Genomic DNA, 17,378 nt, shown 5'->3' on the forward strand with positions numbered 1-17,378 from the left:
TGCAGGGCCCAGCCAAAGGCTGTCCTGTTCATTAGTGCCATTCAGGGTGTCTATATAGTGTGCAAATTCTGGTTGGCCTACAAAGGAACGAATTTCCAGTACTGAAAAAGGAGATATCAACACCATGCAAAACAGAGTTCAGGCTTTCCACTGACAGCAGTCCAGCTTCATAGTTTCTCCCAGCGTCAGATGGTGGTTTCATCATAAAATGAAATYGCTCTGTTTTTTCACACTGACTGTATAAGCAAATGTTTGATTTTGCTTATTGTTTAACCATTTCAATGCACTTYGTTGACAYTAGCTTTTAAGTTAAACAGGCTAARGGAAAAATGCAGGGACATGAATGTTAATGGGAGACACTACCAGAACCTGMAAGTAGCACCTCTGAGAGGTGGATGGGAGAAAAGAAGCTGTCAGCCATGAGACACAGCCAAAAAATTGCTGGACCAAATTAAACCCAAGGAAAATCTCACTTGAATCAGCCATATTCTAGCAGGGAAGAATTCTGCATGAAAACTTCAGAAATTAAAAGGCCTGCCACCAAGACACTGCCTTTTCTTTCCCGTACAGCACACTTTATAATGCCAAATCCAGTTTGCAGTATGGCAAACAACAGGGTGGACATTCACCACTCAGTGGAAAAAGACAATCTCTCCAGACGGTGAGAGCCATCTGCAAAAGGRATTACTACACACCAATTTTCCAGCAAATCAAAGGCAGCTGGARTGAGCTGGTAGACTCACTTTCTGCAGCAAAGTGAGGCAGAGGAAGCACAGAGGCTAAGAGAGAGAGGAGCAAACTATGAAACTAATTTGAAGTCTAGRCCTTCAGGATAAAGAACAAAGCTTGACCTCAGCAGTGTCCAGCAATTTGCACTCATTCCCCATCCCAGAGTGCTCCATGAATCATGCATCTGTTRGCCCACTGCCCATTTAATGCACACAATAGAAAGACCACAACTGGAAGATTGCTCAGCTGGACAAATAATGATTTACTTCATTTACTGCAAGCAACCAAAAATAAGAGTACAGAAAGATTCACTTGCAATTTGGTAAACCAGTGCCCCCCACTCAATTAAAGTGGGCTGGAAAAATGTCACTCCCTAAAATATTCATAGGCAGCTGTAACTWAGCCAGTGAGCCAGAGATTAGCATAGGGAGCAGTAAAGAGAAAGGGCCTCTCATTTAAATGGTCGTTAAGGAGCCAGGGTTAGAGTGTGAAAGAAAATTACATTCTAATTAGTTCATGTGTCTCTCACACACAACAACTCCACAAGCCCCTGGAGAGCTGGGGCAATAGCTCCCTGCATGGAAGGGGTCTGTGCTCATTAGTAAATTAGAACCTGGTTATCCATCTAAAACGGCCGCTTGTCTTAGGCTTGGATGTGTCATCGTCTCAGCCAGGGTTGGCTGTATGGACTCCAGGGGCCCAGTGGAAGCATGGACCTGGAAAAGTGGGCTTATTTAATTGCAGGTCTGCCATCTTAAAATATAGCTTTTCATTTTTGTATTTTCATTAATGGTTTTGCTGGCCCTTCATTTATAGGTCTCTTAACAAGCACAGGTAACGAGGGCCCAGAACACAGGGCATTTTTTTTCCTGTTCAACATGGTCTGGAGTCTCCAGAATCCATCTGGGCTCTTTTCCTCGGTGAGGTTATCACCAGTAATACTGAGTCTGGAAGGTTCACTGATAGCCTGGGCTACGCATCCAGCTTGTAAATCATTGCAATTCACTAAAATAATTTTGCTGGTGTCACATAAGTTGGAATAKATGCCAGTGGCCTCTCCTGTTTCTGTAAAGAGCAGAATCAAGACACAACACACATRTAATGGCTGTTCTCCCCAAAAGTGGCCGAACTGGCTGTACTCATTCACTGAAGGAACAGGCCTACTGAGAAGAGGGGACAGCTTTGGAGTAAAATTATACAATAAAGGTTTTTCTCCTCTTAGAGGGCATCAAATTCTACTACTTTGGGTTAAAATATACAGGAATCCTCTGCAACCCTGAATGCGATGCTCTAGCATCTCACAAGATCAGGCTGTAAGCAGTACAAAATGTACTTAAAATTAAGGATCTTCTCTTATAATAGCAAATTTCGTCAAGGGGGAGTGAGATAGGAGATATGAGGGGAAGGCTGAACATGTAGATTACACTAGGGAATCTAATCAGGTGTCCAGCTGATGAAAAAGCAAAGAAATTAGCATGAAAATAGAGGCTGGTGCTTTACTACTTCACACTGCATTTTCTCACCRCTATAATGTTCCTTTTCCTACTTTTGGAGTGTCTGACCATGTCACCTTCTGTGTTCCCTCTCTGTCTCTGAGCACACAGATCAGTAACCCCCAGAGGTTTACCTGCTTGGCATAAATAGCAGCATTTCTACTCAAGCAAATGGAGCTTTGCAGGTTTAAAGCAGCTGGAGCTGAGTCTCTTTAAATGTCATCCCTAACACATTTTGTAGGACTTTTTCACACGAGAAAGAACAGCATTACCCAGACATGTCAAAGTGTATTACCTAATCATCAGGTTTGTTAAATGAAYGGCAGGCATTGCTGTACCAGACAGAGCAAGGACCTGTATTTATCACTCAGCCTATGAGGTCAATACAGCGATTGATAAGGCTATCTTATTTCATACAGAAAAGAAGAAAATACAGGAAAAAAGTAAGACTTGTGGAAGTGGGCACTGAGCAACAGTCATCTATCATTAAAATTTAATCTAGTTCATTATTTTTTATGACTTTTATTATGTTTACTGCAGGGTGCAGCCCAATTGAACTCATTAATTTGGCAGTTATACAGAAAAAGAAAAGAGGGCCTTAGGCTTTGACTTGCATCCAAACTGCCTCAAATGACAGGCACTACTTCTCTATACCAGCTTTTRAAGAGTGAGTGGGAAGCAGGGAAGGCAATAAATTAACAACAAAACTTCCACCAACATACATGCAATGAAGAGGAGAAATTTAATTCTAAAGGTTTTCTGTTTTAATGACTTTAAAAGCATGTGAGATGAGAGTATCATATATTTCTGTGATAATGATGTGCTAATTTTATGAAATTCTCTCATGCCTCTCTATTAGTAAATGCTTGAAAGTGTTGAAAACACAATATATTCAATATTTCTTCCTAGTAATCTCTACTTCTCCTCCCTGAAGTCTATATCCCTCTCCATTCTGCAGTATTACACATAGAGTCCCTATCTTACACCAGATAAATGCCAGGTCTGGGGAAAGTTGTGAAGACAATACCATTGTCACCAATTACAAAACTTTAAGCTTAAAATTCCCATCCAAGATTCATGAATATTTCATACAAATATCTTAACAAGAGGCCAAATTGCCTTGGTTGGCAGGCTAAGTCTATGGGCACTGGGTGCACAAACACAAGCTGTGAAAATAAAAAGGAATAATTTGGCATCTGTTGCATATTAGGAAGTGTTTGGAGCAGCACTCTGGCAGGGACTTCCAAACCTGCCATGCAGTGACGCACATTTGTGCAGTGAAACAGTTGAAATGTACACTGACTTTTAGGAATGAGCCTGGTGAATATGAAACAGCTTCTCCATGTCCCATGTTCTGCTGCTTAGAATTAACACTGCGCTTCCTATCGCAGCCAAAGATCCCTCTGAATTATCTTAGCAGAGGCTTCYGTGTGCTATCTTGAGGAGGCAAACTCTCCTGTACTAACAGGAGGACTTTTTGATGCATAGTTAGTGTGGGTATAAGGCACTGATTAGCCTCTCCAGTCCCAAAGAGTGCCTTCATTTGGCAACCAAATGAAGGAAGAGAGAAGGAACGTGCTACAAACCAAGCAAATCAGCAAGCCATGGAAAATGTAGTGCTTACTGGGAGATTGTCTTATCACCTGTTGATCCTACTGCCATTACTGAGGTACAGATTTTATGCAGGGTCCCTATCAGGAGAATCATTTCCCACCCACAGGATAACAGGTTACAAACAGATACTGATCCAGAACAGAAATATGTCAKCTTATGAGATTCAGGCCAGGAAATGACACTGGCATTTGGTGGAAAAAAAAGGCAAAGTACTTACTCCGGGGATGATTCTGGGGTTAAATTAGACATCTCTTCTGGTGTAGGTACTGCCCAGGCACGCCCAGCGAAAGAGAAGGAGGGAGAAAAAAAAATTGATGATTCAGTACACCTTCCATTTTCTGCTTACACAGCAATGAAACAAATCTGGCACCCACTTGCATTTGTCCACTGCCTCTGTGGACTAGTTCTGACATTGCAGACTGGTYATATCACTAGAGCACTGCATCTAACCAAGTGCTGCCTTTCAAGGCTCACTCTACCCTTCCTTAGATCAGCTGGCAATCTTGCACTGGCTTCCATGGTTTCTGGTTCAGACCCAAACACACTGTGCCAATGCGACTGTTTTGCAATTGCCTCAAAGCTCAGCTGGATGCAGCTCAGTCACTGCTGCAATTCTCTGCAGTTCTCTGACCACCTCGGAGACAATGTCACTGATCATCACAGTTCAAAATCTAACTATTCCATGGCTGTAATCCTCCTTTCCCATGGGATCACGTCCCGGTATCATGTAAAACCACAGGGTTTTGGGATAGCTCCTGCTGATGTCCAAGGGTCACGCATGTGACTTTGGGTGCCCTTTGCCTGCATGCAAAAAGCCACCTGAAGCATGAGGAAGAAAATTCTGCACATCTCAATGCTCTAGAGACTCAGAAAACTGAAGTAGGCCAGCAGATATGAAACCACTGCTTGTATCAAGGAGATTTTTGCACCAATTACCAAAGGAGGTTAAAAAAAAGCATTAACCAAGATCAAAAAAGCTGTGCTTCAGAAAGACAATTTCAGCCTATTGCCTCTGGCTATCTTCTTTTTCAGCATAAGGCTCAGCCTGTGGCTGTGGAGAGGCAGTGGAGCACAGCCACAGGGGACATGGCAGAGCCCTAAGTTCACTTGCAAAGCAAGTGAAGATGCTCAAGAAAAATCTTTCTTGTGGTCTAAGAGCCTAAACAGTGATAGGAAGAGCTGTATGGCTGGAGTGAGAACAGGGCTCAGAAGGCGCTGTTGGAGCAGGTGCTGTTGGAGCAGCTCTGTGGCATGACAGGGCCTGCATGTGGGTTAGGGCTTGGCTGACGTTATCACTCTCATTTTCTACATCGATATTCAGTCCTCGGTACATGAAATTTGCAGAGCCACAGACAGGTATGAAATTCCTGCTGAATGTCTGCCCAAATCAGAACCACCCTGTAYGTTTGGGTGACTACTCACCTTGCAATTTCCGACGATGGAAGCGAGGAGACCCCAGGAAACTATTCTTGATGGAGTTGAGCCGTGTCCTCCATGGCATTCCTCCAATGCTGGGGCTGGATGGTGGTGTTGGGTTGGGTGTGCCTGCTGGGCTCTCCTTTGGCGTATGAACAGGTGTCCCCTTGGGGGTAGGGAGGGGACTTCCCCTTGGAGAGGGGTGAGGGGTGACCTGTATGATGGGGATAGATTTGGTGCTTGGGTCAGTACTAGAAGGGAGCAATCTAACAGGAGACATAGGGTTGGTCTGCACTTTAGGAACGGCCAGCTGTGGGTTAAAGCCGGCAGCAGGCGAGCGGCCCTGAGCGTTCTGCACAGGGTTGTTCTGGGAAGAGGGGGYGCTGGTATTGCTGGCAGGGAGTGGGTTGGATTTAGTAGACTGGAGTGGTTTTTCAGCCAATTTGCTCTTGGATGGCAAAGTCTGCGTCTTTGGGTTGGGCTGAAGTGCTGGCTTTGGTTGGAGTACATGTCCAGGCCTGGAGGCGTTCCTACAAGCATCAGGGTCCAAGGAGACTTGGGGTCGGGGAGAGAAAGGGAGGTCGGAGGTCTGAGGGGGGATGAAGAACTTTCTGATAGGCTACGAGACAGRCGCAGAGTGTCCATGCACATCAAAAACAGTGAAACGCATAGAGCGGGCGAGCAGAGAAAGGAAGGTCAGAATAAAATCCATCCGAGTCACAAAGATGCACCATGTCACAAGGAGACACAGGAGATGGAGGTGAAGGGGCAGTGGGGGGGAGGGATTTTGCAAAGAAACGAAAACAAACAAACAAACAAAAAACAAAAAAAAAGACATGCAGTTAGCTGGGAACACAGCATATTCAACAACAGCAGCAGCGGCAGCAGCAAGAACAACAGTGTCATAACAGGCTTCATCATATTAACCAACCACGTGTCAGCAAAGGAAAACAACAGAAAGAAAACTACAACAAAGGAATGAGAAAAAAAAAGAAATAAAGGAAAAAAAGAAAAAAAAGGAAGAAAGTAACCAAGAAAAAAGAAGAGAGAAATGCCATCTCTCTGGGATTGTTCTGATTGCCCTGCAGTGAGAAGCACGATGCTGTAGGGWGGTGAGGAAGGGGAAGAAGAACCACTCAAGCCACAGACAAATCGAGATGTGCCAAGAACAGGAGCACGTCTTTCAGCTCCATGTGCCCATATGCAAACYCAGTAGAGAGATGAAACTCAGAACAGGTGTGTGATACACACAGGTGCCAGGGGATACACACAGTTACTGCACACACCAGTCAGAACCTCTTTCCTTCCTCTTTACCCCTGGCTGGGTAATGCACCAGTTGCAGCCACCCGTTGCAGAAAGAGGGGGAAAGAGGAGAGTGATGCCAGCTGGGCACCCACTCTCCTTCCCTGACCTGGAAGGTTACATTGCTCAGCCTTCACTTGGAAGCTTCAGAGCACATAACACCATGAGAAATATATGAACTCAGACTGGTGTTTGATTTGCAAACTGCTACAGCAAAACAACTTCAGTGAGRCCTGGCAAATTTATTTATCTGGGAAGAGATGATACTTTCCATCAGACTTTATGCTTCTCCTGYAACATCCCTCATTGCATTGAAGGACAGCTTGATAATTGTAATTTCTGTATTAAAGTCTTAGCAATATTTGCCATTAAGTCCCAAATCTAAGAAGAGAGTGGGGGAGCCATAGTTTTGTAAGACACAGTTTAAAAAGAAAAAAGACAACAAAGTTCATAATCCATCGCTGAGGTATCAAGAGGGGATTATGATATTTTTCCCAAAAGGGAACATTTACATGTGTTAAGAGGCATTTTGGGAAACCATTCATACTTTGACAGCAAACAGCAATAGACAGACTTRGAAGGGTAGAAGCCTTTTAAGGGATATTAGCAAGCTAAAAATCACATTTAAAACAAAACAAATGTCCTTACAAAACATTGCTATTAACACCCTAGATTACAAGTAGTGGAATAATTGTAAAAATAGAAATCACTACTCAAGATATTCAGCTTTGGYCTACACTTAAGATTCTGATTACTAAAAAGTATTATCTATGAAAAATTACAGATCATCATTATTATCATCCACTCTTAATGCCTAAAAGCTGTAACCAAGGACTAATCAGACATACCATGTACATGTAACCTTGCCTCAGATCTCAATCTCAGGTAAACACACCCACTATGGAGTTTCCTTCCTGAGTGTGATGGATTAGCACAAGGTTGCCATATTAAAAAAAATGTAGAAATSTATTTAAGACTTATGTCTTAAAATCACTTGCATCAAAGTTTTGTAATTATTTCAAAGAACTTAGGGTTAGGTCACCAAAATGAAGGAAAATCAGTACATCAAAATATTTGTATTACTACCAGTATCATAAAGTTAAACTAAAGTCTGCCATGTTGCTAAATTCTGACTGTCAACAAGCAAGGAAGGGGAAAAGATGAGGAAAGTGGTTAATTTGTGCAAGCCACTATCARCATCTGATTATTAACCATTTTCAGCATCTGAGTATTAGCCATTTGCAAACAACACCAATGGATAAAACTCAAAGACTGTTGATTGTAAATGTCTCCTTGCAATTTTCCTATCTTATGTGTATGATGGCTTGAGGAGATCTGAAAGAAATAWAGTCAAATTCAACTCTTAAGCCATCAAGAATCTGAAGAGGCACCCTTAATTACCACATATTTAATAAGAAATGAAGAACAAGATTACGTCTCGATTTTAGCTGATGTAATGTGGAACACCATTAGCAAGATCTTGTGAAATTTGAGAACTTTTATTTGCTGCTGAGTTYAATTCCTCATAGAACTGAACCTAGGAAGTGCAAAAAGTGAAATGTGTGTTTGCTTTTTAAAGTATGTTCTCTTTCAATAATCTAAGGTGCTATTAGAAGCACAGGTAAGGACATTTAAAAATATGATTTTTATTCCAACATTTCCTTTTAAGTTTCAAATGTGACCTGCCTTWATATCATTATGATCTGCTGAAAATGCACCTGATTGCTAAACCCCTTTGAAGACTATTTAATCAACTGCCTATTAAGTAATAATGCTAAGATACAACGACTATGGGACAGATCTTGTCAACCTTATTCTTTGATGTAGTCCTACTGAGATGTCAGAAAYTGATCCCAAGAGATCAATTAATGAAATCAAGATTTAGACTTGCTGCACTGGATGCTCATTTTGTGCAAAAACTGTTTCCATGCTCTTTTCCAGTACATTTTGCAGTGGCATAAGAGTTCTCAGACCTCTGCTTCATTCCACTGGTAACCAGGAGTCCCARCACAGAAAAGAAGGAAATAGATCTTCATTGGTTCCTAGGACTTCAAAGTCATAGAGGAGACCACAAAAACACTTATGCCAGTTTCAAAACAATTTGCAGGAGCCCAAAATAGGTTTCACAAAATAATTAAATCAAGCAAAGTGCTGGAAGCTTTACTAGTCTACAAACTTACAGCTGACAATGTGTCTTTATTCACRAGAATTACACAAAATCTTACGGTGGACTTACAGTTTCAAATACATGAAATACTGATGTTTGCATAGCTAAGAGTGGATCCATAGGTGTACCATATCCTAAGACATGGAATGTATCCATTTCTAATGGAGGATAGCATCTTCTCATGAAGTAATGAGAAATACGTAAAAATCCTCCAAAGACTCTGGGCCAGACAATTAGGTAATCTGCAGTGTCAAAGCCCAACAGACTTTCCAATGAGGTCTAGACTTTGGATAAGCACTGCAGTCTTAAAAGTTACTTAGCTAACCTTACCAGGCACTAGGAATACTCTCTTTCATCCCTAAAGAAGTTAACAAGAAGAGGGAGGCCTCTGTCATTGMACTTAGAAACTGTTACAACTTTGCAACAAATGTACTATCAAGCATGTGTTGTACTGGCTGAGTACCAGTGTTAGCTGAGAATCAGTATTTAGTTGACTGTATTTTTAAAAAGGACATGTGAGGGTACCTTATTTATAGGGGTTCGAATGCTCTTTACTCATCCTAGTCAGTCAATTTCTAACTTTCCTTTTAAATTTGTTACCCCTCAAATTTGTACAATTTATTTTCTCCGACTTCCTAATACAAGCTATTTTGAGGCAAACAGAAGACAACCAGCATGGTGTGGTGCTCTACTGTGACCTAATRGAAGGCAGCTGTGAAATGGTTCCTGATTATTTGGTCTGAAACCAGGCTGTATGCAGACCCCAGCTGGATATGGAGTGTTTAGTCATAGCAATGTTATTCTGTGTGCTTATGAAATTGAAAAAGGGCAGGGGCACAGTGAGATCCCTCTCAGTACAGGGAACACGTATGAGAAATTCTCCAGTTGCATTTGTAAGTAGCATTTCCCTCACCATCCATGAAAATCTACAAGCTGCCAAGGAAAAGCAAAACATCCCAGCTATGAGCCATAGCTCTGAAGCAACAGATGTCRAAAAGCATCAAGCATGTGTGAGTGRATTGGACCAACAGATCTTGAAGCAGCACCACTTACCCTTGGACTGCTGAGAGGACTGGTGGAGAGCCCAGACGATGCTCCGCTGATTGACCGAGACCTGAATGGACACAACAAGGAAAACATCCCTCAGAAAACTCAGACAAGTAATGACCCTGAACACCAGCCACCACAGGCACAGGCATGAAGGGAGGAGGAGGAGGGAGGCTGTCACTGGAAACGTACATAACTCTTTCCTTTTCTTTCGCTATTGTCACATTTTTCAGGTGTCCACCCCTCAAATCAAAGAAATGCTGTTTCTCAGGGAGAATATTATAATCCCTTTTGGTTAAGGCAATTACTACTTTCTTTTTGATCATCAAGTACATGGAAACTACTAGTTCTGCTCTGTACAAGTTGAACAGCTGAATTCAAAAGGATGGTGAAGATTCATACTTGAGCTGAGAGTTCTGTTTGACACATCCATACTTGAGCTGAGAGTTCTGTTTGACACATCCATACTTGTGCTGAGAGTTCTGTTTTGCACAGTGCTGGTGGTCACAAACGGAGACTTTCTCTGTCACAAGCAACATGGAAAAACACCATGCATGCAAGGCACAAAGGTAGGGGGTTCTTCCRGATAATAATTCAAACCCCAAGTCTCCTTGATTGAAGCACACAACTATTTCCTATGTTATGACTTCCCACTGAAATCAAAGATCACATTGGATTTCACATCTTTGCTCTCCAGTGAGACTTTCTGCTTCTGCATTAACAAGCCAAGTCTTCTCTATGGATAAYGAGTTATGCTTTTGTCAATGACTTTACTAATATCAAAATAACAGCTCAGGTGCCCTCAGAAAGAGACCAATCAAGGGAGAGTGAGCCGTCCTATTTGCTGACAAGTTCACCTATACTATAATGATTTTAAGCTCTCCAGCAAAGGCTACCTATGAAAAATGTCAGCGACAGACAATAAAATGTGCAAATGTGCTCTGCTAAACGTGGAAAAGCAGACAGGCCAGACTGCACAAACATTTCAGCAGAAAAAGTTTCTAGGAGAAAGGCTGCCCAGCAGAATGAAAACGCATACCCTGTGTGTCACTGTACATGAGTGAGCCCAGGGACACTTTTCTGTCCTTTTTAATTGAAAGAAAGTTGTCTTGAAGATTGAAACATCTTATGGGAGAGGATTTGGCGAAGAACCTATTTGTTCAACAACCACCATGCAGCAATATGTCAATACAGCAAACCTACCAATGTTTCCTACCCATAATAAAAGCCATGAAAGCAATTACTTGCCTTCAGGTAACAAACATGAAAAGGTGAAATTCCTGTAGAAAACAGAGTGCATGGGTGTGTGTGTTTTAATATGCGTCTATCTGTGTATACACAAATACATATTAAAAATTGATATAGGTCAGACACTTGATGTCAGCTTATACATAAGAATATAAAACAAAATCAGACCATTAACTGTCTGTTTATTCTCTTCTGCTGTTGTAGAATATAAAGATAAAAATAGTTTCTAAAATTTCCTCCCAGACATATGTTATTAAATAAATTTGAGTAGTAGAATTCTTAAAAAATAAGTGAATTGCAAAGAGGAAATATTTCCAAGGAAAGAATAAGCTACAGCTGAACACAATGACACGTTCTATTTTCTCTGTATCCTCTGCCTTCATGGTTTTCTCTGTATCCCATTGCATTTGTCCATCACACTAAGTAGGTGAAACCCAGAAGTGCACTCACAGCATGCTTTTTTGGCCAGATTAAATCTCAATTGGCACCACAAAAATCTGGAGCACTCATTCTATGCAGAAAATCCCCATTTAGGTTTTTTTCTTGTACCCTTCTGCAATCTGCCCATCATGGTGCAGCAGTAAAAAATTTTCACACTAGATTAAACCTAAATTTGTACCATCAAGATCTGGGGCACTCATGAAGGTTTATGCAAAATAATTTTAAGGGGAGAACKGTCTGCTCCACTTTTGAAAAGACTAATGTATGTGCCTTTCCTATAACTGAAGTAGCTGACTGCACCACAGATGTGTCGTGCAGATGGGAAGTCCATTTAGTTAAAATGTTCCTTGSATGAATCATCAGAAAAAGCTTCTTCCAAACCCTGAATTACAAGAGGAGCCTATAGATTATCTTGGATAAATGGGGAAGGCATTCAGGTGCCCAGAGAAGCAGTTAAACACCAACTCAGAGTTAAAGATTCCCACCAACTCTTAATTGTGGTGGGAAAGTCCTCTCTGACACTCACCTGAATTCCAGGACTCTTGATTAAAAGTTCCACTCTGCTATTTCATTTTTGCAATCAGGTGTTTCCAACAGTCCTGAATTCTCCCCAACCCCATTGCCTCTTTATCTCTTTACATAAATGATCACACACATGGAGGACAGAATATGGCAGTCCCCACCTCCCAACTCCCAGTTCTTTATTGGAAGCAATATTTGAAAAATAGTTGTTGTGTACTGTGCTTTCATCCAGCCTAGGAGCCTGAGGCAGAGGACTTAAGAGAGTTAGCATGAAATCCTCCTGGAAATGCATTCAGTATCCACATGATTACTGTTGAACAAGATTTATTCCTGCTGCTGATTTACATGCAAAATATGGAAGAAGTAAAGTAGGCCTTATAGCAAGCTTCAGTTTGTCCACACTGGAAATTGTATATAGGAGCAGTGGGAAGAGTTTAAAGAAGGCTGTGTTCAACTGAAGTGTTGGGTGAAAAGAGGGCTGTACATTTTCAAAACTCTTCCTCCTTTACTAGAAAGGGGTGGTATGGGATATGACACCAAGACTATGGAGATTTTCCTTTCATCTTCCTCAATTTAATAAACCTCCCATAATTTACCTTTACAAATGGAACATGATTCTCAAGCTGSCTATAAAAACTCAGTACTGTGGCCTACTATGTAGTTCTGTACTCCAGTACAAAAACCCTAACAAGCAAAAATGACAGATTTGTCCCTCTCATCAAGATCATCTTGGCTGAGCAATGCTGTAATTCTGTTTGTAGAAAAAAACAACCACATGCACTGCTCCTGTATCTCAGAGTCAGGTGGACAGAACTGGGACAGGGCCAAAAGAAAGGAATAAAAACATTGCATTATGCTGAAATGCTGTAATGAAAGAACAGGAATGTAAATTTTTAGCCCTCTCACCAGAAAATGAAAGTTTGAGGCCCTACAGGCAGCCTATTAGCATGGCAGACTCTTATGACTGATGTGCAGAAAGAGGAAAAAAATATGACATTGTCTCCATGGCGATGAATCAAATGTCTTCAGTGGGAAGTATCTGTTAGAGGGAAACCTCCTAAGAGTCTTTACAGGCATTAAGTGTTACTGGAAGTATTAAATCTATAATTATTCCAATAACTTAATACTAAATGCAACAATCTAGGAGACTGTGAACACTATGTGTGACTCATTTTGCTCTGTGTTTTGCATTGCTGTATGCTTGTGCACTATTTCAATGGAAGTCATCAAAAKGTTGTTCAAAATACAAGCAGGAAAGACAGTGCAGTTGCTCAGATAAAGAGCATCCCCTCAAACACAGCTGCCAMAATTTGAATCCCAAGAAGAGACTTTAGTTCCTTACAAAGTGACACAGTTGTTTTGACAAGCCTGGAGGAAGAAATTAAAAAATCTTAAAACATAAGGGAAGTGAACCTAAGATTTAGGAGGGGGAAGATGCAGAGGGCACTCTAAACATAAGGTGGACACTGAGATCATTGCAGGCTATTCCTCCCATTCAATAGACTGGCAATAATATGGAGACAGCTGAGCTATGGAAGAGAAAGGCAAAGGACTGAAATGAAATGTGCATGTGTGGGCTCTAGTTTATAGCTGTGATGATTTTATACCTCGTTTGATCTTATTTGATAATTCAAAATGTCAGAGTTAAAAGGTCCTTCATTTTAAAGTAATTTTTCACTCATTTTAGCCAGCTGCTGTCAAAGAGGAAGCCATGCAAGGCCAAATTCATGTCAGATCAGTGTTCTCTTACTGGAATCTGGTTTCAGAGAATGCAGAATTTCCTGAGAGATGAAGGGCTGAAGCCTGACTCTGCTGAGGTGGAGTTGGAGAGAAACAYGACACAGGAGAGCACATCTGGCCTGGCAGGCACACACATAGCACATTACAGAGCATCTCTCCATTGCCCTTCTCTCAGATAAGTTTTCAAATGCTTTAAACAGTGCCCTGCTAGGACACACCAGTAGAGAATAAAGGCTTCACAGTGTGAATTTAACATTTAGGTCAGATTTGACATTTGTTTCCTCTTCAAATAACCATCTCCTAGAACTTTTTCTCACAATCAGAGGTGAGTTTGGTACCTTGCTGCAGTCCTAGCAGAACTTGCTTTCATAGCACAGTTTTACCAGGATGCAGAATACAGCCTCTTAGCTGGTCAAGCTGGAGCCATGCTTCCGAGAAAGGGAGCCTGCAGCATGCATGCAGCGTGCAGTGATGCATCAGACTTGTGTCCCTGGGTGAAATGCCTTAGAAATTTTGAATTGGTCTTATTTAATGTGTAGTTTTGAAAGTTATTYCAGAAAATATCCAGCCAACCTCTTATTTGCTTCAAGCATAAATTGGGTGGAATTTGATACTCCTCTTTCCTTGCTCACTCAAAGCCAAAAAAATCTAAACGGAAATTTCAGGCTATGAGACCCCTTACAATGACCTAAATGAACATGCAAAAGGTGAGCAGTCAGGCTCTGTTAAATTTCATCACTATTACTTTTGGGTGTCTAAAAGGTACAAACTGTGCTTCCTCACTCTCTGATTCAGGAATGTATGTAGAATACCTTTGATGTTCCATGGTTTTACAGTCCCAACTGTGCAAATAATACTGTGACAGCTCTCACTGGAAACAAGTTATGCTTAAGTCAGGTCTGCTCTTGGTAATAATCATTCGTAAGATGAAGCCTTACAGACTGCAGAGGAAGGAGTGCAGGTGCTGGTAACACACCTCTTCTTCCTTTCAGCCCTTAAAGAGGGTGAAGTTGAACAGCATCACCCTCCTTAGCTGGCCAATTATACTAAAGTTCCATTTATAAATGGCTTAGAAAGAATTAATAAATAGTAAACCATGCTACAAACATAAGAAGTAAATGTTACTGGTGCTAATTAGCTCACTCAATATGTACCCTCTCAAGAAGGGTACTGTAGTCTGTAACGATCTATTACAATGGTTTTATTAAATCATTTATTAATATAATATTCTCCTTCTCTTAAGTATTTATAAATGGAACTCTAAATTTGAAGTGTGATTGCATTCTTAGTTGCACTATACTGCCTTTATTGGAAATAAAGAGCTTTGAAGATATATCTGTCTCTAGGGCCATCTGTTCACCTCTTAAGAAAACATATTCTAATAAGAAAGGGAATACCCAGCATTTTTTAATAACAGGGATGGGATTCAGTATCATTAAAAAAAAAAAAAAGAAAAAAGAAAAAAGAAGAAAAACAGATAAATTAGGATCAAAATTAACTGGAAAATACCAAACAGATGCAAAAGTGCTAAGCAGAGAATGGGTTTCATTCTCAGAAGGTTTCCTGGTATCTGCACAGTGTTTGAGGATAGTTTTCTGTGCCCACAGACATTGAAATAGAGGGACAAATAAGAGAACAAAAAAAGAACCCAAAAGTAAATTATATGGAGTGTGACTCCAACATAAAAGCACACAAACACAGACAAAAGCACCAAAAATGCTTCTTCCCACATCTCTCTCTCTCTCTCTCTCCCTGCTGTAAAACCTCAGTCACTGAAGGGTATCAGCCTGTATTGTATTTGGAAATTGCAAATGAAAAGTTTCTCTATGAGGTTACAACAGGTCCCGCAAGAGGAATAATCCAAAACTAGAGCTTACCCCAATGGATCAGCACTCGCCATCCTCGGAAAGGGAAAATGAAAAGAGAAAGAGAGAGAGAAAGAAAGAGAGAGGGGTGTGGAGGCAGGTGGAGAGAAGAGTAGGAAAAGCAGAGTGAAATACTGTTCGGAGAACTGAACGGTCATAATCATTGCCAGTGGTGCCTAAGTCTTTCCAGAGACCAGGAACACTAGGGGGACAGTTTCATTTACCAGAAGACAACTTTTGTCCCACTCACATATTGCAGACACATCCAACTTTGGCACTGGGGAATATGGAGAGGCTGCAAAAAAAAAAATTCCCAGCCAAATCCCAATTAAAGCAGTCAGCAGAGCAATGGGGTTCATACTTCATGCTGCATTTCTTTTCTGCCTCTTACATAAGGCACAGTTATATCACACTGTTATCAAGGAAATTGTTCTTTTTGTCCCCCGTTTGTTCAGTGCAGTGTCCCTCTGTCCCCCAAGCTGGCCTGGTAAGAAGTACTTTTTTTTTGCCATGAATGAACTGTGAAAAGTATTGGTTATTAAAGCATGCATTTCTGAGCCAGCTTGGGAGCCCAGGGTACAAGATTGTAGCTCAAGCTGTGAATCTGCTTTGATACTGCCTTATTAGTCATGATGGTCTTACAGTCAGGAATTCAGATCAGCTAGAACGTACCAGCTCAGCAACCCAGCACTTATCTCTGTGGATGCCATCTTGTGCTCCAGGATCTCATTTTTCATTTAAAATAAATTCAGTCTCTGGGTCTTGTAAGTTGCAAAGSAAATCTTTCAAATGTGAATGGAGAATAAATAAATGCTGTGCTGAAAAGCATTTGAAAAAGCAGTTCTAAAAGCAGACTGAATCTCTGGCAYGTTGACTTTGAAGGCTAGTGACAATTGAAAACTTCAGTATTCTTAATTTTTATCTACTAACCAAAGCATTCAAAATGCAAATAGAATAGTCAGGTTATTAAGTTTTCAGGGGTGCAGGTAAGCAAACTCAGGAAAGTGTTACCACCTTTTCACATTAACAAAGATTAGATTAGAAGTAAAAAAAAAAAACCAGTTTGGTGTTATTAAGCCAAATTATTTTCAAGTTGGATGCAAAGCCTCTCTCATTTTCTCCATTTTCAATAAGAGGCTCCCAAGCTGCCAGAGCTACCTCTGGCTGGGTGAGGAAAATCCATTCTCCACAAGACAGAAATGCCAAATTTAATAAATGCCCAGTAGATTTCACAGTTTACTSCTCAGTGCAGCTAGCCATGCCTCCAGTTACATCAACATTGCAAGTGCTGGGCTGAGCCACCAAGGCAGTTTTGAGAACAGTTAAAATGAAAACGCAGTCAGAATAGGATGAAAATGCTGTTGTGCTATGCACTGACAGAGAAGTGGAAAGAAGCATTACAGTAAGTTCTTTTTCATGTGTTTGAGTGACACTCCATCTATTTCAGCCTGGAGTGCAAATTTGGGTAAGATCTAATTCATAGATATACAAATGTACATATACATTTAGGAACAAATACTGTCCTCAATTGTACCTGTACCAATCTATCTACAGTGATGTAACTGAGAAGAGCAAATTGACACCCATTGTATATATTGGAACCTGTGTGTATATTTATACAGAAAATACACCCATATTCACACATGCAGAATAATAAAATGTAAATAGAATGGGTGCAAGAAGATCCAATAATGTTTCTTTCAAGTCATTTTCCCAACAGGGAAGGCACTGAAGAGGTTAACAAAGAGAATGGAAAGCAAATTGACAATAGGGTAAAGAAAAAGGGAAATGAG

At 40.9% G+C, this 17,378-nt stretch overlaps 1 protein-coding gene across 2 annotated transcripts in view; it reads right to left on the reverse strand.

The window, feature by feature from the left end:
• BRSK2 (BR serine/threonine kinase 2) overlaps window positions 1-17,378 on the reverse strand; it is a 300,274-nt gene that overhangs the window by 25,040 nt on the left and 257,856 nt on the right. For both annotated transcript variants that reach the window (XM_057372174.1, XM_057372175.1), the window contains exons 13-15: window positions 9,776-9,836; window positions 5,259-5,466; window positions 4,054-4,102 (exon numbers count right to left, since the gene is read on the reverse strand). In XM_057372174.1, the coding sequence (XP_057228157.1) occupies window positions 4,054-4,102; window positions 5,259-5,466; window positions 9,776-9,836 (318 nt within the window). The remainder of the gene's footprint in view (window positions 1-4,053; window positions 4,103-5,258; window positions 5,467-9,775; window positions 9,837-17,378) is intronic.

Source organism: Malurus melanocephalus, unplaced genomic scaffold (genome assembly GCF_030028575.1).
Source record: "Malurus melanocephalus ecotype Western Australia unplaced genomic scaffold, MMel_1.1 scaffold_165, whole genome shotgun sequence".
Classification (NCBI taxonomy): Eukaryota; Metazoa; Chordata; class Aves; order Passeriformes; family Maluridae; genus Malurus; species Malurus melanocephalus.